The sequence below is a fragment of the Rhagoletis zephyria genome, unplaced genomic scaffold (genome assembly GCF_001687245.7).
Source record: "Rhagoletis zephyria isolate East Lansing unplaced genomic scaffold, Rhagoletis_zephyria_1.1 Rzeph_scaffold_00002, whole genome shotgun sequence".
NCBI lineage: Eukaryota > Metazoa > Arthropoda > Insecta > Diptera > Tephritidae > Rhagoletis > Rhagoletis zephyria.
In genome coordinates, this window is record NW_016157086.1 from 1,274,139 (window position 1) to 1,300,832 (window position 26,694).

General features: G+C 34.4%; 2 protein-coding genes across 4 annotated transcripts in view; both read left to right on the forward strand.

Annotated features, from left to right (window-relative positions):
* The first annotated feature begins 1,582 nt into the window (after positions 1-1,582).
* Positions 1,583-10,591, forward strand: LOC108364082 (uncharacterized). Its single transcript, XM_017617681.1, has 6 exons — positions 1,583-1,894; positions 1,998-2,507; positions 6,278-6,390; positions 6,581-8,417; positions 10,365-10,414; positions 10,528-10,591. Exons 1-6 carry the CDS (start codon positions 1,583-1,585, stop codon positions 10,589-10,591), a joined length of 2,886 nt encoding a protein of 961 aa, XP_017473170.1.
* Positions 10,592-18,672: 8,081 nt separating this feature from the next.
* Positions 18,673-26,694, forward strand: part of LOC108367169 (uncharacterized) — a 252,009-nt gene continuing 243,987 nt past the window's right edge. The window contains exon 1 of one of the 3 annotated variants that reach the window (XM_017622059.1): positions 18,673-18,727. The gene's annotated coding sequence lies outside the window, so the exon portion shown is untranslated. Of the gene's footprint in view, positions 19,062-26,694 lie in introns of all 3 variants that reach the window. The other 2 variants (XM_017621797.1, XM_017621860.1) reach the window with 2 other exon arrangements.

Sequence of the window (26,694 nt, forward strand, 5' to 3'; positions counted from 1 at the left end):
CTTTCAAGATAGTTGCTAGAATTGACAATTGTCTTATGAAAGACTTTTGTCTGGACAATAACGGCAAGCGCCGTGGATCCGCAAAAGGAGTATTTAAAGTCCACAGGACCGACTCCAAGGGGATTGGGCGGCCTATTCCAGTGGTCCAATTTAATGCAGCGCTTTCGACGGAAGATAAATAGACAGATATTAATAAAAAAAAGCACTAAATAAATAAGCGCTAGCGCTAGTGAATCTATAAATTTCAGAATAAATATTGCATGTAGGGAGTGTATGTGCGACTCGCTTGGCCATAGATGCCCTAGGCAAGCTATAATCTGACGGAAGAAAATCTATGGGGATGACTTATGGTATCATTGATGACCCATTGTGTACAATTTTATTGGAAGATGAGAAGAGTAAAAAGCATTTTTTCTGCAACTGTCCGGATATATATACTCTTGAATTATTTACATTGTTTCTAAATTTTATGATAATGAAAAAATTAAGGACTTTAAGTTAGCTGGCAATAGCAAGTCAAGCAAATTTCCACTAAAACAATTATAACTCAATTTGCTGGCAATCTCCGAGGAATTGCATTAGATAGATGGATATTTATTCAAATGGACATGCCACAAATTGCAATTTCGCATTTAGAAAAGTCCCATAGCGACGACGATTAGTAGTGAGCATACGTGGGTTTGTTGTATCTGTAATAAAAACCACGAAACTCATATATTATGTGGCATGCAACAATCCGGGCAGCAGGAGAAAATGTGCAACGTGATTACTGGACACAGTTTGGGTGGAAAAGCAAAAATATATAAATATTGTTAGTTATGAGTAATGAATTGACGAGTGGCGGAAAGCGACTGGACAGCTGACAGCGGATAAGTTAAAAGCGGATTAGCACGTGAATGCTAAGGAGGAGGAGAGAGGAGGAGAAGAGCAGAAGCTAGAGAAAACTAAGCAAAGTAAGGAACACAGATGAGGCAAGAGGAAATGGAGTGAAGTTAAGAGAAGTCAGCTTAAAAGCTTAGTGGTTGCGCTTGAGTAGTGGAAAACATGCAACAAGCGGTAACGAGCAATATGAGTTGGGCGCTTGATGAGAGTGTGGAGGAGAAAGGGTGGACTGCAAGCCACTATAGTGCGATTTGTGCACGTTGAGTGCCATGTTTTGATACATTTAGTGCAAACATTTTGAAATTACGTGGAAAAAAAATGTTGTGGCATTCGCTATGGCACAGCGATTACCAATCTAAATGTATTGCATTTGCGTGCGTTCGATAGCATGTATGTAGTTTTCCAAAAACAATGCAGGATTACAGGAATAAAAAACGGGTTGTAGTTAAAGTAGTGCGCCCCATGATGACAATCAGACAATGCAAGTGAACGAAATGACACTCCGTGACATGGTCGTCCGACAAGCGCGTGCGGCGTGAAATTTATAGTTCACAAAGTCAGTGTCGTCGGTGGAGTCATAGAGCGCGGTCACTCAAGCGGAAGTGAGATTCGCGTTAAGTATAACGCGTCACGCATAACAACTTCCGTTCGCAATAAAATTACATATTTTTTGTAGTGTAAAGAGGCGTGAGTAGACACAATGCTCCTAAATCGCTACGCGTTGCGCGTCATACACACAAGGGCGCGCTTACGTTGTGCTAACGCGTCAGCCATGGGCTCGCAGCTGGTGGCGAAGCTCTTCATTGTGATGCACCTTGTCATCGCTATCGCTGCTATCGCCATAGACAAGTCGCTACAAATTGAGCAACCCGATCAGCCGTTACTCGATCACACCCAATCACATTTCTTGCCAAATCGCTCTGGTATAGTGCAGCTCTTTGAGTGGAAGTACGCTGACATCGCGGCGGAATGTGAGCAGTTTTTGGGCCCGCGCGGTTTTGCGGGCGTGCAGGTGCGATACAATGCGACGCTTTTGAACGCTTTATTCCAAGTTTTTTAAATTTTTTTATATTTTTTTCGCAATACCACGCTGCTCTTCACTCATATGTATGTAGGTCTCACCCGTCACAGAGCATTTGTTGGTGCGCTCTGCAACTACGCCGCCACATGCATGGTGGGAACGCTATCAACCGCTCTCCTTTCAAATGGCCTCGCGTTCTGGCGGCGAGGAGGAGTTTCATCAAATGACACGCGCTTGTAATGACGCTGGCGTACGCGTCTATGTCGATGTGGTGCTCAACCATATGGCTGGCGCTTATGATGAGGAAACAGCGAGCGGTCAGCGGCTGCTTGAGGGCTTTGCCGGTTCGACGGCCAATGCGAGTTCATACGATTTTCCCACTGTGCACTTCACAAGCCGCCATTTCCATAAGCCGTGTGAGTTGTTGAATTATATGGATGCTCATGAGGTGCGTAATTGTGCGCTAAATGGCTGGCCTGACTTGAATCATAATCGGCTGGATGTGCGCGGTAATTTGACGGAGTTTCTTAATCGCTTGGTGGATATGGGTGTAGCAGGTTTTCGTGTGGACGCGGCGAAATATATTTGGCCCATTGATATTAAGGTGAGTGGTGATAGTAAATGCGTGGAATATTTAGTTGTATAAGACTTCAATAAAAACCAAATCGCTGGGAAAAAACTTCTAATACTCCATGGAAAAGAAGCTGCCACATCTTCGATCTCCATGCACGTTAAAATTTTTCTGAAACTCTGAATAGCGTGAATAGCTTAAATGATCTCCAAAAAAAGCAGACTTTCATCTGCCTATATACGATGGTATCTATATCTTTTAGCAGAAATAATGTAAGGCTTATAGTCGGCATGATATTGGTTACTCTGACCTTCAAAAGTAGAAAGGGCAGAAAACGACTCCCCCCTATTTGAAGATGAGACGGAAAGCTCTCCTCAGCTCTAGGGCCATTGAATGGCTCGGAGGCAGATACAGCCCATTTTGTTCTGTTGTTCTATCCTCATTTAAAAGGCCTCTGGCGACTTTGCAGTTCTCTCGGCAAGATAGTTTTATACCAAAGTGCATGTGACTTGTGCTCAGTGGTTAGCAGACAGGAAAATTCAGCTCGGCTGCGAGTAAATAGAAACGACCGTTCGTGTATGTCCCACCCGAGCTATTCATTGGTACGCATTTTAGCAAGGACTGTGAGGATTCTGGCAGCCGTTGCAAGATTCTTAATCTCTGTAAAGAAGTGAGTGCAACAGTTTCTTTTAGCACTTCTAAACTTTTTTACAAGTATTGTATTCAGTGAAATCATTTTTGTACATTCCCCATTCACGGCTTCTTTCAGCTTGAGTAAGGGACTACAAAACTTTACTCTAAGCTTAGTCAGGTTGTTATTCCACTTAAAAGTCAGCCTTTTGCTGAGATTGGTGACTTTTAAACAGAAATCATAGTACGAGTTACCAATAGCTTAAGCCAATCTTAGGCAGTTAAGCTAAGGCTCGACTAAGGGCCGTTTGCACCATCTCCAGTTAAGTTAGCATTTAACTAGAGGATAGCTAATCTCCAGGTACCTTGATTTGACATTCTCGTTTTCACCAAGCTCAGATTAGCCGACCTCCAGTTAATTCGATAATTGTGAATATTTTGTAGAACAATTCACAAAAACCCATTGTGAATGCTCATAAATGGGCAAACCAGCTGTGTTTTGTTTACATTTTTGACGTGCCATTGTAAAAATAAATTGGTTTTTGTGATAAGTGTGGACTTTTAAGATTTATATAGAAGATAATGGATGACAAAAAGAGAAATCGTTTGCCAAATTTTACAAGCGGCGATGAGTCCCTTCTTATCACATTGGNTAATTTTTTACCTTACGTTTGCGCCTTTTCATAGAGTCCAGCATAAGTATCTAGTACAGTTCTTAGCCGTAGCTCTAAATCTTCTGTAATGGTAGCGGTTGATGGTAGGATTCTTATTTTAAAGGGGGCATACATATAATGGAACTTTCCCTCTACATTCTGCATACCCTGGAGACTAGCTAACATCATCAAACCTCTTGGAGTAGTCTACCGGTCCTGTTATCTAAAAGATCGGTATGCTGCCTAAATTTTGGGAATTGAAAATGCCAATTTTATGAGTGTTAGTATAATCAGGCGAAGCAGACACTCGGTCAGACCACATTGGCTCCTCTGAGCAGTTATTCACTTATTAGCCACAAATTCAGCAATTAAGTTTGTTGCTGTAGTCATCAGTATAAAAGCGTATTTTACAAAATCAATGGTCGTAAGACCTTACCATAAAAAAGCCGATATAAAAGTTGATGACCAATTTCTTGAAGCTTTAATTATAATTCAAGGCCTTGTGCAGAATTTTCTTCAGATAAGTGCGGTTTACACGATTCTCTTCTGTCAAAAGTGATATATTTTGACTTGATGAATCATTTGCCGGGCTCGACAATTTTCGAATAAGCGGTGCATTCACTTCGAAAATAAGAGTTACGCAAAAGTCTCGAATCAGCAGAAACTCTTTGTCTGTAGTAAGAAGCAGATTTTTTAACTCGCATGAAGGCAGAAGTATTTATGAAGGCGGTGATTGTCTCTCAGCGAATGGTATTTAAATTCTGATTATGCAGTCTCGGCCGCAAGGATTGTTCACTGTATGTATTGGTGCCATCCGTCAGTTGTTAGAGATACCTTCTGACGTGATGAATACTCCTTAAAATTGTGGTTCGTATTAAGGCTGCGAGTGATGTGAGCGTTTAAGGTGTTAAGTGCTGTGATTGTGTTGTGCAATCTACGTACACGATTTTAATGCATAACTATGATCAGGTGGCACGTTAAGAACGATAACACACAGAATATTTATCGGGCGGTAAAAGTAAATTTTCTGGGCAGGTTACAGTAGACTTCCGGAGATTATGAGAGCGCCAATCGAAAAATTTAATGTCTGAATATATTCGACTCTCATCAGACCCGAAATTGATAGCGTCAGTGGATATATTATGCGGGGTTCTAGACTTTTGGGAGCTTCTGGCTTACTTACGGCCATTCGAACTTCACCATTGACGAAAGGAAAGTCCCCGTATGATTCAAAAAAAGTTATGGTGGATTTAAGCTGAAAAATACCTCCCTACTTACTCTGATCTTTTCCCAGCCAAAAATTTAACATAAAATGCAAAAGACTTGAAGCCTTGGAGTTTTTGTTTAACACTTTCGGGACCGTAAGTCATAATCTTTTTGTTTCTTAAGGTCGGTAAAATTTTTTTTTTAACTCAATTTCCTCAAAAAATTTTTTTTTTAGTTTCTGATCTTCGGGTGATTTTTGTTTCAGGCGAAACTCATGATAAGGCAGATGTGAGCATAAAATTAAAAAAAAAATACATATTCCTATAAAATGTTTGTTTTCCGAAAACAAATAAAAAAAATTAAGAAAACACTTCAATTTCTTCGAAATGTTATCCATAAAAATTTGCTTCCCTATACATTTTTTTCTGTTTGGATATTTATTTTTGCTTTTGGTAAAAACATTTTTTTCTAAATAAATTTTTTCCTAAACAAATTCTTACAAAATAATTATTTTCTGATAAAAATATTTGGTTTCCGAAATTCTCGTTTAAAAAATATTTTTTGAAGAATATTTTGATGAAAGCGTTTTTCTTATTATTTTTTTTTAAACATTCCTCCCAAAAAAATGTTTTCAAAAATTCATTAACTCATATTTTTTCAGAAGCTCATATTTTTTTAACTCATTGAATTTTTTTTGTTTAGTTTTGATAAAAATATTTAGTATGCATTTTCAAAATTTTATAATAAAAAGGGGACACATTATAAAAAACAGAAACAATTTGTTTATTAGCCGATAAGCCCTTTGGGAAGCATGTTTCCCGTGGTCTTGAAAAAGTATACTAAGTGCTTAGATTAAGCAACCCAAAGATGGTTTGGAGTTTTGTTCGCAACTTTATGAACGATTGTAGGTTAGTTTAGGTTACAGTGGTAGTCCCGATTAGGGGCGCACTTGGATTTTAAGGAGATTGTCCTTTGTGATACCACGGAAATCTGAACGGAGGCCAATCGTCCAAGAGAGAACCACAAAAGGGGAGAGGTGCGTCCAGCTGTTCCCCATCCGGTGACCATATTTAAGGATGCCTTTCCTTGCCAAATCATTAGCTGTAGCCCGGAATCCAAATAAGTCTGATAAAAAAAACAAAAACGTTGCGACGCCGGTTGAGAGGGACGTCAGACACTCCCTGACTACATAGTTTCGAGTGCACTATTGTAGCGTTAAGTTCTCTGATACCTCCTGGAAATTGGATTACATATATATATGCTCGTCTCAATGACCAAAAACCTTTTATTTATCATTACGATTGTCTTTTTCAGCTGCTCTTCAAGAACGTTAAATATCTCAACAGCGAGGAATCCGACTTTCCCGAGAATGCGCGTCCATTCGTGTATCAAGATGTGGTAGATTTAGGAATTGATTCTATATCGAAGTAAGTTAGATCAATTTTTCAGTAAAAGCTTCTTCTTGAATTTATTTTTTTATTTGCTGTAAAATTTCAATGAAGATTTTCGCATAGCGCAGTATATGTATAAGTATGTGGCATGCATTCATTTATCCCCAAGCACAAAATCGCATTGCATGTGTCCTTTAATCTCCACCCATTGCTGCTCTCATTTCAGAACGGAGTACTCCAGCTACGGCATAGTTACCGAGTATCTGTACGCTGCCGAATTGGCCAACATAATCAACGGTAAAGCACCGCTTAGTACGCTAATAAATTGGGGACCAGCGATGGGCTTTCTGCCACATCAGCAAGCGCTCGTCTTCGTTGATAGTCACGATGTGCAACGAGACCGCAAACTTTTAGGCGCTAATCGGCTACTCTCTTACAAACAACCAAGGAAGTACATAATAGCCACAGCATTCATGTTGGCACATCCGTATGGACGGGTTAAACGGATTATGAGCTCGTATTATTTTGCAGCGGAGCAGCCAGAACAAGGACCACCGATGGAGGAAAGTGAAGAGGAGGTGGAGGAGGAGGAGACGGATGCAGATGCTGAAGGAAATGAAGTTGAAGCAGATGGTGATGAAGCTGCTTCCACTGCCGATGTATCGCCACCACAACTGCACATACGCTCGCCAACATTTGATGCGTCCACTGGCCGCTGTGAATACGCCTCCGGTTGGGTTTGCGAGCACCGCTGGCCACCCATCGTGCATATGGTAGAGCTGGCGAATACGCTGAATGAAATAGAGGATGGTGTCATTAATTTCCAAACAGATGGTTCAAATCACATAGCCTTCTGCCGTGGTAACAAAGCATTCTTTGCGTTTAACAACGATGCACAGTTGACGTATGAAGCTATAGTGGAGACTTGTCTGCCGAGTGGTGTGTACTGTGACGTGATTAGCGGTGGTCGTGCGGAGACTGCAACCGATTGTTTGGGTAAACGTATTGTGGTCAACATGCAGGGTAAGGCGCGTATTACATTGCCAGCTGTGTTCGGCGCAGGCGAGGATGAAGCAGCAGACGGAAGTGATTATGATGAAGCGGATGCAGAGGAAAATGATGCCTATGGAATTGCTGCGGGAGCAGATGGAGAATTTGGTGTGTTGGCCGTGTATTATGGATCGAGATTAGAAGATGAAGTGCCACCAGAAAAGCAGAAGGGTGGAGATGACACAGAAGCATCACCGGCCGATGAGCTTGAAGAGAACACTGCAACCGAATTGGCAGTGGAGGATGTTGCAGACGAGTCTGAAGTGGTGGAAGAAGTAACGGAGATAATCGATGGGTCAGATGAAGATGTGTCGCCTGAAAAGTTGGAAGATGCAGTGGTAGAAAAGAGTGCTAAGCTGGAGGAGGCTGCAACTGATGCGAGTGTTGAGAATGAAGACGAGGACGTTGGGGAAGCGACTGCCGTTGAAGGCGAAGAAGAAACTAGTGCTGGTGGAGGCGAGGAAGAAGAAGTTGAAACTCAGGACGCAGCAGTGCAGACGGAGACTGGAGAAGATCCCCCAGCAGAAGAAGAACCTGCGGTAGAAGAAGAAGCTGCGGTAGAGGAACAGCCCGCGGAAGATGAGGAACCTGCCGTAGAAGAAGAACTTGCGCAAGATGAAGAACCTGCCATAGAAGAGGAACCTACTGTGGAAGAGGGCGAAGATGCTGAGGAAGTAGGCGGAGATGCAGCAGATAACGCAGAAACAGCTGAAGCTGAAGGGGAAGCAGCTAATGCTGAGAAGCCCGCAGAGTCTGTGGCCGACGAATCAGCAGCTGATGAGTCAGCGGCAGCTGACGAGCCACCAGTAGAGGGAGATGCAGCTGGTGAAGATGCTAAAGAAGAAGGAATTTTAGATGAAGCTAAGGGTGTCTTAAAGGAAATAGAAAAAGAAGTGACAGATGCCGTAAATAAAGTGAAAGATAAAGTTACGGAGCACATTGGCAAGGATGGGTCTGACATAAAAACAAGCATTGAAGCGGGTGCTGAAAATCTGGCAAATAAAACGAAGGTGGTGAGTAGTTTTCTGGATTTTACCTTGTTGTTTGAGTTTATGATTTTAAGGTTGTGCTCAAAAGCTTGGAAGCTTGCGATTGCGAAAAAAGAATGGCACCAGTCAAGGAAATACTTCAGTAATTCATATTCTGGTTAAGAAGTGCTCTAATTACCGAATTTCATAGGCGACTTATGTAGCATACCTGCAGGCACATGATTTTCTTCGCATGCGATTGGTAAAACAAATTTGGCACAGGGGAAAATTTTACCAGTCTTTAAAGTGAAGAAAACAATTTTACAATATCGGTTTGAAATGAATAGGATTAAAAAATTCCTTTTATATCAGCGATATTTTTGTACATCGTTGCCACCTGTCATTAAAATGAACAAAAAAAAAACATTAAAATACTTTTTTACAATTTTAGCATCAAAATAAAGGAATTTTATAAAGTTCAGCGACAGACTTATTTTTGAATAAATGATTATAACATAAGTAAAATACTACTGGATGGTTGTACAATTAGAGGTATTTAAAAAGCTTATCGTCGCTACCATCTCAAACTATCGAATGTGAAATGGGTACTTTTCAGGAGAGCAAAAAACTGACTGTTGTAAAAAATGTTGTTTTCATTAGGAAACGGTATGGGACTCGACACTTTGTTTAAAGCCAGTATCCTCTGCTTCTAAGAAGACTAGAAATTTGACAATTTACCTTCTTGCGTATCATTCTAAACGTATGTGCAAGGTATTGAATTGAAAAAGCAATATTAAATAGTCATTGAGGTGAGTTGATTTGAGATATAGTTAGATGAGGTTAGGAGATTTGAGGTGAGGTGAGTTGAAGAGAGGTGAGATGAGCTCTGGTGAATTTAGGTGAGCAAGGGGAGGTGAGTTGAGGTGTGATGAGGTGATTTGAAGTGAGGTGAGTTGGGGAGAGGTGAGTTGAGGTGAATTGGAATGAGTTGAGTTGTGGTGAGGTGTGACGCTGTGACTTTGAAGTGAGGTGAGTTGAGATGAGGTGAGTTAAGCTGAGTTGAGGTGAAGTGAGGTAATTAAAGCTGAAGTAAGGGTAAGCATATATCATGATATAAAAAATCCTAATCTTCAGTTTTATCTCTACCTCAGCCTCTTTATTTTCATCTCCACCTATCTCCATCCTTTTCTTTATTTTTATCTGTGCCTTAATATTCGCGTATATTTATTTTCTGATTTATTTGTCTTTGTCTTCATCTTCATCTTAATCTTCCTATTTGTATTTGTTTTTGTATTTTTCCTCGTCTTTGTGCCAGTCTTTGTCTTCGCCCTTATCCTTGTCTTGCTGTTTGTTTTAATCCTATTCTCTAGGTATAAACCAAAATGCTAAGAATGGAGAGAGAAATAGATTTTGAAGCAAACTTGTTGAAACTTGACATACGGAGAAATATTTAAAGTAAAATAAAATAATTGTTTTTTATAAATTTTTAGAAACATGGGCGTTACAACGGCTCCTTATGATAAAATGCTTGTATTTCAGTAGCCGATATAACAATCTCTTAAAAATTTTGATCTGGAAATCGGGAAATAACGACGCCAGATCCCATCCATATAACGAAATTTTAGAAAAAAATTAAAACTGCTATATTTCAGCTGGAGCTACATATATTAATCAAAATTGGCATAAGGAGTAAACTGTAACAAAATTTTGGAAAATGAGCATGGCGCTGCATACTGTTTTTCCGAAAAACTTCGGAGTTAATTGAACTTTTGGATAGAAAATAATGTGAAACACAAACCATTTAGTAAGGGGAACATATAAAGTTTAAACTAAAATTGCCTCGAAGCCCTCGAAAACCTAGAATATTTCGCTGAGCTTTCAAAAAAAACTTCACAACAACTTCACAATTTCACATTGACCTAAAATTTGTCTTTGTTAATATAACAGTATTTTCTTTACATAATTGAATTTTTTTCTGTTTTTATTTTGTAGATTATCGCAAAAGCCGGATTCAATACGAATAGCGCTACAACTTCAGAAAGGTATGAGCTTCCTTCGGCGAAATCTAAGCTTACAATCAATCCACGTTAAATAACTTAACATAATTAAATATACAACGAAATAAACTTACTAACGTATTTACTCTCCATTTCAGCATTCAATTGTGCAGCTTAACAATTTTAATCAGTTCAATTTTAATAAATCTTTACAGCACTTAGATTAGGAGGACGTAGTAAAACTATTTTCATTTCCTCGTATATTCTTTTTATTTATTTGTTTTTTCAATTTCCACTAGCAAGTAACACAAAAGAAAAGAGCAATCAAAAAATGCTAATGGTAATTGGTAGTCGGCAAATGCTGATCGTCAGATAAACACTTAAGCTAAGAAAGGGAAAATAAAATTGTTAAAAATGAAAACAGGATATAAAAATAAAAAGGAAATAGAAATCGTAAATGTTGCTTTAAAAAATATGCAAGAGAAAAAGGTTAAGTTGCGCAAAATTCCCGTGTAGTAAAATCGCTTATCGCAAGTTGACCATCTACAATGGCACACCTACAGCCTCGTCACAGCAAACAGCCGCAGAAAAGTCAGGCCATACTTTGCTGGCAAGCGCTAAATCGTGATTGCCGTAACGCTTACAAAGTTTCAATAAATTGAAAACGGAAATGAAATGTAAACCATTCAAGGCGAAACGGGCAGCCAAGTAGAGCCACCTGCAAATCGGAACTGGGCAATTCAATCCCATATAAGCGCACGAACACACACACATGCACCCAAGTTAGCTGGCTCATGAATTGAATAGCTATTTAGTTGTCGGCTCAACGTATTTGTTGTTATTGCTGGTACTGAGTAGAGGTAGCTGCATTCACAATCATTTATACACACTTATTTCACCTTTACATGCCCCGTACTCCACCCCGCCCTGCCCTTTTCGTTTAACTATCCTTTTCCACACTCTCCTCCCAAATTACTAGTTTCACTATCGTTGAATTCAATTATGCCTCTTTTCTACAACATTACCTTCAATATTAAGTAGTTACTGGCAACTAGCAACTAACAAGCACAATCAACATCAACTACTGCAACAACAACAAGAAAAACAAGTGTTGTTCCACGAAGTAAGTATGTTGTCAACAATTGTAATCTCTCTTTTCACAAGTGCCCAAGTTACTGCCCGAATGGCGTTTGTAAATGTATTTATCTCACTATTTTCCAGTTAGCCAGTAGTATTTAGTGTAGAAAAGTAGTCAGTGATGATATCACTAAACGGTAAGGACAGTGAAGGTGTTAGCTGGAATTGCAAGAGGTTCTTTATAATAAGTACGAGATATTACGGCCAGTCGGTATGTGCTTAAGGCAGTCGACTTAAACTGAAAACCACTTGCCTAAAAATAATTGAGTGGTACTTGTACCGACACTGCTGGTGCCACTCAACAGGAACGTGCATTTTTTAAGGGCCCTCAATAGGAGAGAACCTCAGGGTAATAGTTTCGAGGCACATAACTGCGGAATTTGAAGATTGCTGGTCCGTATGGCATCCTGTCTATTGTACTTAATGCAGCTGCTGATATGAATGGCGATCCTGAATATGATTTTCACTGCGTCACTTGCACTTGCTTACATACTAGTTCTAGGTCTTTTGTAAGACAATTGAAATACCCACGAAAGTTTTACAAAAAAAGCTCTCTTGCCAACTTTCATGGCGTAAACCTCTTCGGATCGAAATCACTTGACATGGTCTAAATGGAGACGTATGTATGTACGAGTATATGTTTTTGCTTGCGCTACAGTCGAGATCCGAGATTCGAATCCTCGTGTGGCGGAAATTTTTCTTTTCATTAATTAAATTTTTTTGTTAAGTTTTAATTTGATTTCTTTTAATTTTTGGATTAGTGTTAAAAATAATATATGTCTTTTTACTTTAAGTGAATTTTTAGAAACCTATTTGATGCATATTATCTCTTTTTAATTATTTTGTTTTAATTTTTTAATTTAATTTTATTAATATTTTAGAATTTTATTGTTTTGAAAACAAAAACATTTATTAATTCAATTTAATTTATAGAAACTTATTTAATTTTTCCGCATATTATATTATCCTTATTCCTATTGCCTTATTATATTTTCCTTCACACTATTTATTATTTTTCCTTTTTAACTAAATTTTTTTTTTAGTTTGTAGACTTTATTATTTTAAAACTAAAAATCGTTCTAAAAAATTTAATTAAACTTTAAAGAACTTGTTTTGTTCTATTAATTTATTTTATTTTATTTTATTTTATTTTATTTTATTTTATTTTATTTTATTTTATTTTATTTTATTTTATTTTATTTTATTTTATTTTATTTTATTAAATTTAATTTTAATTTATTTTATTTTAATTTAATTTAATTTAATTTAATTTAATTTAATTTAATTTAATTTTATTTAATTTAATTTAATTTAATTTAATTTATTTTAATTTAATTTAATTTAGTTTAATTTAATTTAATTTAATTTAATTTAATTTAATTTTATTTTATTTTATTTTATTTTATTTTATTTCATTTCATTTGTTTAAAGAACAATATTTTTTAAATTAATTTAATTTTTAGAAACTGGTTTTATTTGTTTTTTAATTTAATTTCCTTTTAATTTCTAGATTTATTGTTTTAAAAAGAAACACATAGGTACATTTTTTATTTTATTAAATCTATTTGCATTTGCGTTATATCTCGGGTTCATCTTAACGTCATTTTTAAGCTAAGAAATGGGCTTAACATTTCTATATATAAAGTGGTCAAGATCGTCCTAAAACTAACTTAGCTATTAACAGTTGAACTTTTTGAAGTTGATTTGCATAGTGAAGACCAGTAAATTTTGGATCTAAAAGTATACCATCGTAATCCTTGTTTAATACCTTATAACAATATTTGCAGAATCCAAGACATAACGATTTGAAGGAGTATATGATTTGTCAGAATCACGAAAAAATGCAAACTTTGACAAATTATATCTCCAAAGAAAAAAGCGAAAAAAATTCCTCGAACACGTGTTAGCTTATTTCATACATAGAACCCACACAAAGATTTGAAGCCAATCGAAAATGTAACACCAAATTTGGTGTCCGATATGAAAAAGAATGTCTCATATAGGACATTCAATTGGACAAACAAAAAGAAGAAAATAATCTAGTCAACGAAAATGTCACCAGTGATGGCCATTTTTGGTGCCAACTGCCCTTTGGCAATCATAAGCAGGCGGCGGATTAATAGGAAAATAAGCTAGTCAATTGCGCCCAATAAGCGTGCAACTGGTGAAACATGAAAAAATGAGAGAGAAAGAGTACATACCCTAAAGATAACAGCTGCTGAAAGTAAACCAACTTACCTTTACTTATGTATATAGCCTCTCTGGTAGTTCTTGTTAACACAGCTCCGCTGGACGCCTACCTCCAGCCTTCACCATTTATCCTCATCCAATTATCCAGACCAATTCTATGCTTTACTAACCCAATTTAAAGTGAGTTGCTGGACAAATGAATTTACTAAAGAGCTCTGCACTTGTTGCTGTTCGGATTTTGCTACACTAGATCAAGTGATTGCATTCGAAGTGCCTGTGTGTGCTGCATGCCTGGTTGTGGTGCATATGCAGGAGTTACACGCAATGCAACTAAAGAAATGCAATGTTTGCAACAAGGTTTTTTTTTGCCATACTACTACATTTGTTCGTTTTTTGTACTTTTTGTTTTGCTTCCCAACAAGCAAAATAACCTTACAGAAAGTTTTTTTTTAAGTTTTCAATTATAAACATTAAGCTTACAAAACGTTGATTTTTTGTTTATAAAACGCTTGAAAGTAAGCGTAATATAATCGAAAAGGAACATTGGTTATAAGCGTAGAAATATAAACTTTTAATAAATGTTCAAAAGAAAGCTTTTTATAAGCGTAAAAGTGTAAACTTATAATAAAGGTTCAAAAAAAGTTGTTTATAAGCGTATGAATATAAACTTACTAAAAATTAAAAAAAAAAGCTTTTTATAAACATTTTTATAACCCTTTATTTAAAGATATTTCAATAAAAACTCATACATAGATTGCTTAGCATCTAGAAACTAAAAGAAATGCGAATTTTCGGCGGACTCATCTACAGTCGCGAAAATGTAAATAGGGAATAGACATTTTAGCATACAAATTCACGATAACACACAAAAATTAAGCATAAAAAAGTTAATTATTATATCTTGTTGCGTGCTTTCAATTACAAGCGGTTATTGGCAAATTGGAAAAACGACATCGATGCAGCTATATATTCCGCTTCATCGCCGTCATTCTCATTGATGAACTTTTCTGAAAAAAATACTTTTTTAATTGAATGTCAAACAAAGAAAGGATAAGAAGAACTTATCGTTTGAAGACTCGAATGCTCCACCGATTAGCGCAGCGGGTCCTGGATTGGATTTTTTTTACCGCATTGGTTTTATTTAATTTTTTCCTTTTAATAATATATTTTAAAAAACGTAAACACGTCACTTACGATTGAAAAAATTTAAATTTACTACTTCATGTCGTTGGCATTTGCATTTCATTTATAAGTTAAGTTATTTATAAACATTCGCTCTCAAAACTTATTAAAGGTTTATTTGAAAAAACTTTTAATAAGCTTAATATTAAAAATGCTTATTTAACGCTTATTATAGCAAACTTACTTTAAGTTATTTTTAAAAACATTTACTGAAATGCTTGTTGGGTTGTAACTTCTTTCTGCAGACTCTTACACTTTCTCGAAATTGGTTTGAGTTGAAATAGAAGTGATTTCATTTGCCAACACTTGAAGTCAATTTAGCTGCACATGCGAGCGTATGCATATATATGAGTTTTTGGGTATGTATGCGCGTGAGTACGTAGGTAATAGCTCCAGCTTTTGTATGCGTAACGGAATTCAGTATAGTATTTTTAAATAAATTCTGGGCGAAATACCTTCGCTCGAAGATGTAGAACTATTGAATGGCAGCTGAAGCGTAAGTTTGTGCAATTATTTGTTGTTGTTTGTATTGTTGTTGTTATATTATAAAATCCGTAGTACACCTGCTACACTTGTAGCAACAATTCAATAAAAAAAATCAGTAGACGCACTAGCCGTTGTACGTTATTGTGGCTTACAGGTGCTGGAGCGTAATTGAAAAAATCTAGGAAATGCAAGGAATTACAAGAATAGTCAAATGGGTGGTGGAAGGTAGTAGATTGGGTAGGCCTTGTGGGCTGAGTTACTCCTTTCTCAGCATCCACACATTACACCTTGAAAGTTGAGTTAAATTTATAAGCAGCCATAGTAATTACAGCTGCAGATTTACTCACCTTTCCTTACTCCCACTACTGATCGAGTGCCACATGGATTCCCAATGAAGTGGAAGAATTTTCTTTATAAAAATAAAAAATAAGTACGAATTTTCATCTTTCCACTGTAAATCATCCCATTTACCTTTAAATTACCTGCCATCCCACTTAATGCGCATATAATGTGGTAAAATCGAATTCGGACTGAAAATGGCGATTTGAGTGCTTTACGGCGATTGCATTTCAATGCGCTACAAAGTATGCTGCACGCTTCATTATGCGTACTCGTTCAGGGTTCAGGGTTCGGCGCTCAGTGCAGCGATGCATTTTTGATGACTGTACTATACTACCTTGTTATTGCTTCAATCATTCGCAGTGGCTGATTAATGCTTCTGATTTTTGTTTGTTGTGAAATTTGCGGAAATGCGGTGGAAGAGCTTGTGGAATTCGTAAGCTGCAAAGTTTTTATTGAAATAGCGGAAGCATTTATAACGGTAAAAGCTTATCTAAATATGTAAGTATTCGTTTTTTCAATTGTTTCACACTTTCTTTGTTCAATTTAAATTCACTTATTTTGTAGGCATATCAATGGACCCCTCCACAACTAAGATCACGATGTTAGCCACTTTAGACTAAAGGAAATTATTTCATGCACTGTTCGAGAAGTGCTCATATTTATTCCTGCATGCATTTAGACTTAGGCTTAGTAGGGGAATAATATTTTAAGCAAACCCTTAATATCTTGCATTGCATACTTTTAAGCTTAGTTATTTTTAACCTATCGAATTTAGCGATTGTGCGATACCGGCACTACATTTTTGTATTGCTTAAAAAGAGGTGGATAATTAATTATGCCATGGTTAAACATTAGTCGGAATTTTAATGCTCTCACCTCCTAGTATTTTTCTGTATTAAAAAAAGATACACTGATACGAAAGCCTTACAATGTAGACTCCCTTGACAACTTTCATCGTGAAAAGCTCCTTTGATAGAAAGCACTTGTAACATTATTTTTCGCTTTTGGTAATTTTATTTTCTTTTAGTTTGTAGATTTATTATTTTAAAAAGAAAAATATTGAAAAAATTATGTTTAATACACGCGCCGGGTATTTAATGTTCTGCTCCGCACGAACTTAGACTTCTTTGCTTGTTCTTGATTAAATTTTTTTGTTCTTAAAAGAAAAACATTTTTTTTTATTTAATTTAATTAGAAGCCGTAGTTCTTTCTAAATTTCTGTAAACAAATTTATTTTTAACCGACTTTACAAAAAGGAGAAAGATTATCAATTTGTCGGAATACTTTTTTTTTTGGTGATATATGTTACAGCATAACTTTGCACCACGTTAACCGATTACCATAATTTTTGTTTTAAAGGAAAGTTGTTACCTCACATATGGTCCCGTATTAATTTAGTTTAAATCAGAACATCGGATCATGAAGAAATTAACGATAATCTTAAATTTTATATGAGAATTGAAGTCGGTTTGGTTTTTGCTTAAAAAATACTTGCTTTTAATAATTTTTAATTTTTTTGTTATATTATTGTTTACCAAATAAAATATGTATATGTTGGAATTTTAATTTAATTTAATTTTCAGAAACTAATTAGATATTTAATCTAGAATTTTGTCCTTTTTTAAATAACTTTAATACCAATTTTTTCTTTTTTAATTTAATTTTCTTAAAATTTTTAAATCTTATTGTTTTAGCAAGAAAAATAATTTTAATTTTTAGAAACTTATTTTATTTAGTATTTAATTATTTAATTAAATTTTCATTGAGTTTTAATTTTTCATTAATAAAAAACATATTTTTCTAATATCATTTAATTTTAAGAAACTTATTCTATATATTTTCCTGTAATTTTTTTTTTAAGTTTTTTATCTTATTAAAAAAAATATTTCATATAATTTTTAGAAACAATTTATTTTATTCCTTTTTTATTTTATTTATAATTTCTTTTTTCAATTATATTTTCTTTCAATTGCTAAAAATGTATTTGTTTAAATTTCATTTAATTCTTAGAAACAAATTTTTTGTTCTTTTAGTTTTTAGGTGCTATTATTTAAGTTTATATATTTTTTTAATTTCATTTAATGTTAAGGAACTATTTTCCTTATTATTATTTCTATTTTTTAATTTAATCTTCTTTTTGGATTTTATTGTTTTAAAAAGAAACATATTTTTTAATATTATTTGATTTGTAGAAATTTATTTTAAAATCATTTTTATTGAATTTTGTATTTTATTATTTTATTTATTATTCTTTTAATTCTTAAATTTTATAATTTTAAAAAGAATTTTTTAATGCCGTTTATTTTTTTGGAACGTAAATATTTCGAGCTTCTTAGTAAATGGAAATATTTTAAGTATGAGGGAGTGGTTTAGTGCGTTACAAGCACTTTCTGCAGCTAGTAGTTGCTTGCCTCAAGGTAACAATGGTTCATCATAGCTATAAGAGTACCGTTGTTATAAATACTCAATAAAAACGTTAATTTAAAAATTTGAACTTTACACGAAGATAACATAAATTCCACATATAATCCACAACTATGTACATATGAAACATGCGCACTAGCAAATTTCACAGCTGTTATTAACCCTTAGGTAGTGATACACTTCAAGGGCATTAAATACCCTAAGTGCTAAAAAGTAATTTCGCACTTGAAATTGCTTTTAGAAGCTGTTATGAAAGCAAATACCTTGGTATTTTTAACATAGATTAACATATTTGAATAATGAGAGCTGCATACATAAATATTTTCAATTATAAGAGTAAATGAATTCACACAACTGTTGCGCTTCTCGTCTGAAATTCGTTCCTTAACATTCGTGCCACAAAACTGTTGCTAGTATAAGAAAATGTGCTTTCAACATTCAACTGTTAGAAGGCAGATAAGATTCTGTTAAGTGAATTCGGCAAAGTACTACTGTATGTAACAAAACCGAAAGTTGCTAGCGATGAGAATTCAGTACGACGGCGGCAAGCGAACAAGTGGCAACGCGAAGCGGTAAAAAAACGGCGCATTGCTAGCGGTAAACAGCGCTTGTTAACGGTGTATTAAATACTCTGGCTTAGTGTTTGATTTATTCAGTGATGTGAGCGCATTAAAAGTGAAGTGTGTAATTGAAGAGTTGGCGTGAAGGTGTGCGAGAAATAAATAAATAAAAAAATACGAAAAATAAATAAAAATTAAAATACATTTTGAAAAGTAAAAATAAACTTAAAAAATAAATTGAACGAAACGCGTTTTTGAAACAATCCACACTAAAGTGCAGGCTCTTAATTTTTCTGCAACAACTTGAAAAATAAAATTATTTTTGCACCGTAACCATAATAAATATGTGATGTGCAGTAAAAGCTGTGAATGTAAGCGCTGTAGTGGCACTAAAGCAAGGCTGGTATATGCTTTGCGAGGTTAGGCGCCCAAAAGTATGCTTCGCTTTTTTCTTCCTCCAGTTTTCGCGTGGTTAGAATTCAACGTATTCTTGAGCACCCCCTTTTAATGTACTGATGCGCGCAGCAGAGCAGTTGCAAGGCTTTGAATTATTAAAAAGAAATGGTATTTTATTTTGTCTCGTCACCACAAGTTTGTGTGCGGGTGTGTGTGTGTGATAGATTCAAATACAATGCGGTGTGTGTTTAAGAACCTTAAACAATTTAAAAAATGTTTGAAAAAAGGTACGCCCCACTATCCGATGTGAAATTTATCATTCTTTAGGTTGCGCGATAAAATTAAGTGCTGATAATTTGTAAAGCTTTTTTTTAACTTTTCGTTTTCAGTCTTTTCGCGTTACAAATAAAATGAATAGAGCTCAAAAAGAGAAAAATTCCATTTTATGTATTTTCTAAAGGCGCCGAACTATTAAGTAAGCCACTCAAGTTACGTGCTCTTACTTTGCATTTGAGTGACCGCAATAACTATGCAACATTTTTTATTAATAAGTGCACATCAGCAGAAGCCGGCAGCTGCTGAACAATATTCCATCAAAGTTTTTAGGGTGAATATGCTGCTCTTGCAGTTCTCTTCAGTGCTTGCTTTACACCTCACACCCCCGCTTCACCGTCCATTTAATGTGTATTTAATAGACAGTAGTGCGCTAGTGTAGGGAAACTTGCAAATTGGGGCCATACTTTTAGGCGTTTTCATTTTATTTTGGAAATAAAAAATGCGCACACATTTTAGCATGGCATTGCCCTATAGTTGCAGTGAAAGTACTAAGTGAGAATTTGGGGCATGTTTGTAAAGTGCTTTTTGTTTTGGGGGCAAATGTAGTAGGCAAAGTGTTTGAGGCGCGGTGCGATAGTGTGATGGATATGGAATTTAAAAATAAAAAAATAGCAAAGTGATAGATTTTGCAGCCTTATTTTGCGAACTTGATAAATTCAACATTTTTATACAATGATTTGAAAATTTTTTATTATTTAAGGGCTGTTTGCGGCTCTTAAGAAAAACAAAGAATTCATTTCAAATGACGCACAAGTAATGGAAAGAAATTTCCTTATGTCAACATTTTTTAAATCAGGGGCTCTATTCTGTATCACTAACAAATTCTTGTCACAGTTTTAATTTCGGAAAAATAAATGAAAAAGTTTACATTTTTCAGTAAAAAAATGTTTATCACCGATACAGAATTGGGCTACAGGTTTTAGCTCTATAAAAATTTTCGTATATTTTTCTTCAAGAATATGTACAGCAAAGCAAAGTACTTTTTCAAGCCACAGGAACAATACAAAATATTTCTTATGGCATTTCTTGAGAGCTGCAAACAGCCCTTTCTAACGACAAATTTCCACTAGGCATTGAAATGACAAAAAACGGCAGGCATTTAAAAAATGTCATGTGGAAATGCATTAAATGACAATTTTTTAAAGTAATGACCAAGTTTTTTGGTTAAATTTCTGCCATTTAATGCTTAATAGAAATCTAGCATGAATTACTGGGATTCGATCGCAGAAATCAAAAGCTGATACAGAATGCGAAGGAAGATGTTACTTTTTAAAATTTCTTTACAAATAACAACAACAACAAAATTTGGACGTGTTTGATCTCTCAGACGGTATGAGTTGGATAGAAATGAGCTAAAAAATCACAGAAAATTATAAAAATAATAACTGATTTCTTCGATAGCAATTGCAGGTATTCATTTCGAATATGAAAAATATCCTATTTTGATTTTAATTCATTACTATTGGTACTGACATTAGGCAAGTGGGTGACAAGAAGTTTTGAAATTGACAGGATTATCTACTGTTCAAAAAATCTAAACATATTTATAATAAAATTGTATCATGGAATTGAATGCAGTTTTCTCCGATATATTTCTAGCGAACTAACTAAAAATATAGAAAGTAAAAAGTAGAGAGTTGCCACCTGTTCGAAAATTGCAATTTAATTAAATTAATAAGATAAAGTAAATATTCCAATATGGTTGATAAAAGAAAGATGTTTAAGAAGACTTACAACCGAAAATATATTTGTGCAAAATTGTCACTTGTTTGAAAATTTTAATTTAATTTTATTGACAAGATGAAATTAATATTGCAATATGGGCATCAAACAGAAGCGGTTCGAGAAAGTTTTTAGCCGAAAATAATTTTGAGGAGGGTTGCCACCTGTTTGAAATTTTTTTTCAATTTAATTTATTAAATAAATGCAATATTAAAATACGGGTATCAAACAACACAAAAATACTTTAAGGTGCATTGGAGCACGCTGGGTATTTCCTAGTTTATTCAATAAAAAAGTGATGCCTCGGTAATACAAAAACTTTCCTGACTGCTTTTGCTACGTATGTGCTCAATAAAAACCGCAGAAGCAAAGAAGCCGTTTTACAGGATTTTTCACATTATTTTACCCAACTTTTCAACAAAAGATAAAATCCATCTCACGAATTGTATTTCTATTAATGCGTTTTTTTTTTGTTTGAAAATAATTTAATTTTTTTTGCAATTTTTGTGTCTCTTAAACACGTCAAGAGTTTTTTTCTCAAAATCTAGGGAAATTCTGTAAATTTATTGGTAAGCACTGTCTATAATATGACGTCGGTTCCGTCTTTAAGTTCAAATGCGTCCAAACTTTTTCGAACCGTGTAGTTTATCAAGCAAATACGGAATCTGGCTGTTAGTGTATAGTTGAAAACTTATGAAACCTATTTAACGACGTTTAATGAAAAGCGGAACTACCGAAGTCTACAGTCATATTAAATCGAGGTGAAAAAAATCGCCGGAATAGTAGTAGTTTCGGGGAGTTTTTTCATCATACATACTTCGCCTAAGAGTATCCCGCTAAAAATAGATTTTATTTAAAAAATCTGGAAACATGATATTAAAATTCTTGGGCATCGTGTGAGTGTCATGCATTTTCTGCCACACAAAGTATGCTCCACAAAATTTTTATATGGAAGAAAATGCGCAACACCGTCATAAAGATATTTAAAAGAAACTTGCACTTTTACTAAAATTCAATGGGCTACAAAACTGCATATCCAAAATTTTTCTTAAAATATTATTAACTTATGCACTGCATGCCATTTTACTAGCACACAAATTTGTTGACATATTTAAAAGTCTTTATAAAATTTTTAATTCGGATTTACAACTGGAATATGGTACACTTTTATAAAAAAAATTAATGAATATTAAACAAACAAAGGAAAACTATACGTACTATAAGTTCTGCGTCGTCTGAGTTATGTAAGTCCTGTTTATTGCCAATTTTGTAAGGTGTTTCTTACATAAAGCATTCGTGATCAGATAGCAACTTTAAGATGAAGTAGTTAATATTTCCAAGGCTTCTGTGGCCTTAGGTTTCAAAATTTTCGTTCTTTCTTGCAGCCGGATCCCAGCATTCGCTAGTTACATGTCCCGCATATGACTCGATTTGCCTGATTACACATTAGGGGTATTCTCTGAGTCTTGCAAAGCCCTTGCACGGTGCACGGTTTGCAAAGGTGTCCCATACGAAAACCGGTTTTTACCGTGCAATCCGTGCAATCTGTGCACCATGCAAGGGCTTTGCAAGACTCAGAGAATACCCCTATTGCATCTGTCACTTTTCACTGTGGCATACATTTTGGCGTCACTGCTTTCCATTCAGAGAATTTTGGCGACGAAAATTTTGCGTAGCGATTGTCCGAATTCCACTGCATCTGCTCGGTGTTTAATATCTCGTTGTCTGAAATAAGATCTAAATTGTTTATTGTATAGCATCTTTGCTCTCGTGCCTTTATATTGAATCTTTCCTCTGGCGCTTCTATAATGTTGGCCGGACGCATATTTTTAAATCCATTTTTGACATCTAAGGTTGGCTATGTGTTGTTGGGATTGGCCTGCTTGTTGTATCGCTCGTTATGGTACTTCGATTGCTCCAACTCCTTACTTTCCAGGCCCAAATTCACTCCGTAAGAATGGAATTCCTCGGCATTCTCAATAGCCAACATAAGGCGAGATTTTAACATTCTTTCTGTAAGTTTTCCTGCTGTATCGAGCATCCATAAAAGTCGATATTCTGAGGGGGATAACACTAACAAACATAATTTTGGGCTGTGAAGTACGGATATCTACACTATTTTTCGAGATCAGATCATTTTCACAAGATATTTTAATTTTAAGTTTGCTTTGCATTGCCATGTGCTAGTATGTACTGGTTCGACATGGCGTATGAGTAAAATTATGTGCGGTTTATATTTCAAACAAAAAATTATTACACATATTAATTTGCCCATTCAGAATTTATTTATTATCCAACGATTTTCATCGTTAGTAGCTTGTTTTTTTTGCAAAGAACAGACTTTAATCCATGAGGAAAAAAATACAAAAAAAATGTTATTTTTTAGTTTGGAATTAAAAAAATTGTTATTTTTTTAAGTTTTTCCTTGTTGAAGTTTGAATTTTTTTCATAAGAATTAAAAAACAGAATACAGATCCATAATCTACCACCCAATATTAAGCTTACCTGCTTCGGCGTTTTTTTGTCATTGAAAACAAGTTTCTCACTGATTGGGAATAAGTCAGTCAAAATAGAAGCACAAGCTTATTATTTGAAAAAAATGTTCGATTCCACAAAGGTTCGAAAATTAAATATGTGTTTGGCTACTTCAAAAAAAAAAGAAGAAAATGGTTTAAAGAGGTTTTTATTTTTGCGTTTTTTAAGGAGTCAAGAAGTTTTTTCAAATTTTTCATTGACTTCGAAAGTATCTGATACTTTAATTAATTCCAAAATTCGTAAGCTATGCGACAGTATAAATTCTTTGCATACTTTATGACCACAAATTTTTCTCATGATGACTGCAGATAAAATAGAAATAAATTAGAATTTATTTATTTTAGGAGGTAAAATAGTAGGTATGTATGTATATATGTTGACATGTATATATGCTTGTAAAATATTTATGTACATAAATTGCTTCTGCAGAAATGAAATTGGAAACTTAACGATATCAGTTTTTTTTTTCTTCCATTAAAGCAACTGAAATTTTGTGAATTTTCCTAAGATTGATTAAATTGAACGCTTGTAGGCTTAAAAAAGATTTTGTTTACTTTTAGAAACAAAATTTATATGCAGAATAAGAAGTCTAAAAATATGTGCTGTATATCTATAACCAACTGTATAAAAATGTATTTATTTTTATTATAGTTAAGTGGTTCGTATTTTTAGGCACCGTTTTCTGTATAAATTTCCGCAGTCTACTAATGAATGATCGTAGTAGAGGCACCGTACCAATTAGACCGAGCTTATAGAAATCAAAATAGAATTTAAAATAACATTCTACTTTCAACCTTTTTACTATGCCCTATGCTCATGCTTTCAGTCTGAAGTATGTTCAACTGTTTGGTTTTCAGAGAAATCGCACAAGAACCACAAGCGACTATTGAATGCCCAAAGTACCTCACAAAAATTTCAGCATGCCCACAAATAATTCAAATTTTTGAGCGGCTCCCCTAGTCCATTCTATGAAACTGGACTTACGGAACTGTGTAGGTTAATCTTTGAAGTGCAGCACATTCACTCAGTCGGTTTTTTGCTTCTGCTTCGTATCTCTAAACAACAGGTGCGTGGATCATATTCTTGTTACTTCAGCTAATATATCCAAGAGGAGTCATAAGTATGAACATATTTCAGTATCTCAAAGAGTTTGCAACACTGCAGTCATCGCGTATGGATCTAGAAAACGCGATTTTCGAAGTAAATATGTGAGTGGCTATACCAAATTTTGATCTCAAAAACCACTAAGCCAACAACAGATGTGCCTAAAAATATGCAATGTCCTTGCTAGAGCCTTTACCTCTGCCTCATTTATCAAAGTTCATGTAGCACTTCTTAAGAGCTTTCATGTTGCATATTTTTGGGTACAGTTTTAGAATGAAATTTCTGAAAACCCAAATACAGCGTTCTTGCTTGCAGAAGTCCACTCCGTCAGAACGATTCTGAAAACTACTACGCTAAATTTACGTATCCAAAAATGTTCAAGTAAAATGCAACGGCACCTAAAAGCATGCTACATCAAATTACATTTATTTTTTCGAAAATTTACATAATGATACTAAAGAACTTAATCAATTATTTGGTTGCTGCTCCGATACAATCAAATAGTTTTATGGAGTTATATGTATTTCACTTTGAATACGCCAAAATATTGGTATTGAAGTGTTGCATAATATTTGAAGAAAATTATTTTAGTAAGTTTTTTCAGTCTTGTAAAGTTCAAATTTTCGCTCTAAACTAGCACTAAGACACCATTCTGGCCCAGCGTAGCGCTCCTTTAGAAACGAGAAAATTTGGTGTTGTTCATAACTTCTTAGTACAGATACATACAAAGCTCAATGGGATTAGAAAATTTGATATTCTCTTCCGGCACTTATGTGGGCGCATTTCTAGAACTTAACGGTAGTAAATCTGCAGTTTTAGTTTTCCACCAGCACGACAGATTTTTTCTTAACACATCAGTTTTAGTTATTGACATATTGATTTTTGTTTAAATATTTATAAAAAATTTTGTATTGTAAATTAATTTGTTTTTATGATTTTATGAACTATAAAAATACATACCCAAACATTTTTTTGAAATTCGTATTAAAAAGTTCGGAATTTTGATGAACAATTTTCTAAAATTTGTAAAAAATGTTCAAAGTTTTTATTTTTATGGTTTTGGTTAAAGCATGGTTAATAGTTTTGATAGAAAAATCACAAAAAAGTTTTAACTTGAAAAAAATTGTAAATATTAAAAAAAAAATCCACATTGGACATTTGTTTGTGTTACTCTACGTATGGGTATTCAACCAAAGAAATACGTCAGCAAAATTATCAATATATTTACATACATATATAATTTTTTTATCACAATTTTTTTTTTTGGAATACATCCCATGAAATTCTTCAAGGATATTGAAGTAGAGAAATTACGAAACAAAATTTTCGAAATTTCTGTCAGAGCTTGTTATAAGTTTAAATGAGTTGTATTCATAAAACCGGGTGACAGTAAATTTTACACACAAAAAAATGTTATTTTGTTCGCGAAAATAGAAGACAAAAATTTTAGATTTTCTCAGGCATCAGAATTTTTTATAAAAGGACTTCAAAATTTCCAACGGATGATTAACAAAAAAAATGTTTAAAAAAGTTTAGAGCAATGTTGAATGACAATATGGATATTCAATAAAGAACATAATTCTATAAAATTAAAAATTGTATCCTTAATAATCTTTTAAAATGTTCAATATATTTTTTGTTATAATTATACATTTAGAACTAATACGCACGCGACAACATCCTGAGTTTTCGTCTTTCAAACTTTATTAGGTTAAAAAACTAAAATTAATTAAAAGGCCATTTCCAATTTCTATTCGTCGTTTTGAACCAAAAATCTATATTTTCGTTAAATTCTGCAGAATTTTCTGTTTAATTTGGTACCCATATAGTTATTCTACATTGCATTGAATTTTAAAAATAATTTTTTGAATTAATTACATATTTTAAATTTAAAAGTCTTTTCAAAAAAGT

Excerpts from the sequence above, each read along its gene's own strand:
- LOC108364082 (XM_017617681.1), top strand. The coding sequence starts at position 1,583 with ATGCTCCTAAATCGCTACGCGTTGCGCGTCATACACACAAGGGCGCGC. Across the intron at positions 1,895-1,997 it reads GCGGTTTTGCGGGCGTGCAG|GTCTCACCCGTCACAGAGCA; the intron begins GTGCGATACAAT and ends ATATGTATGTAG. Across the intron at positions 8,418-10,364 it reads TGGCAAATAAAACGAAGGTG|ATTATCGCAAAAGCCGGATT; the intron begins GTGAGTAGTTTT and ends TTTATTTTGTAG.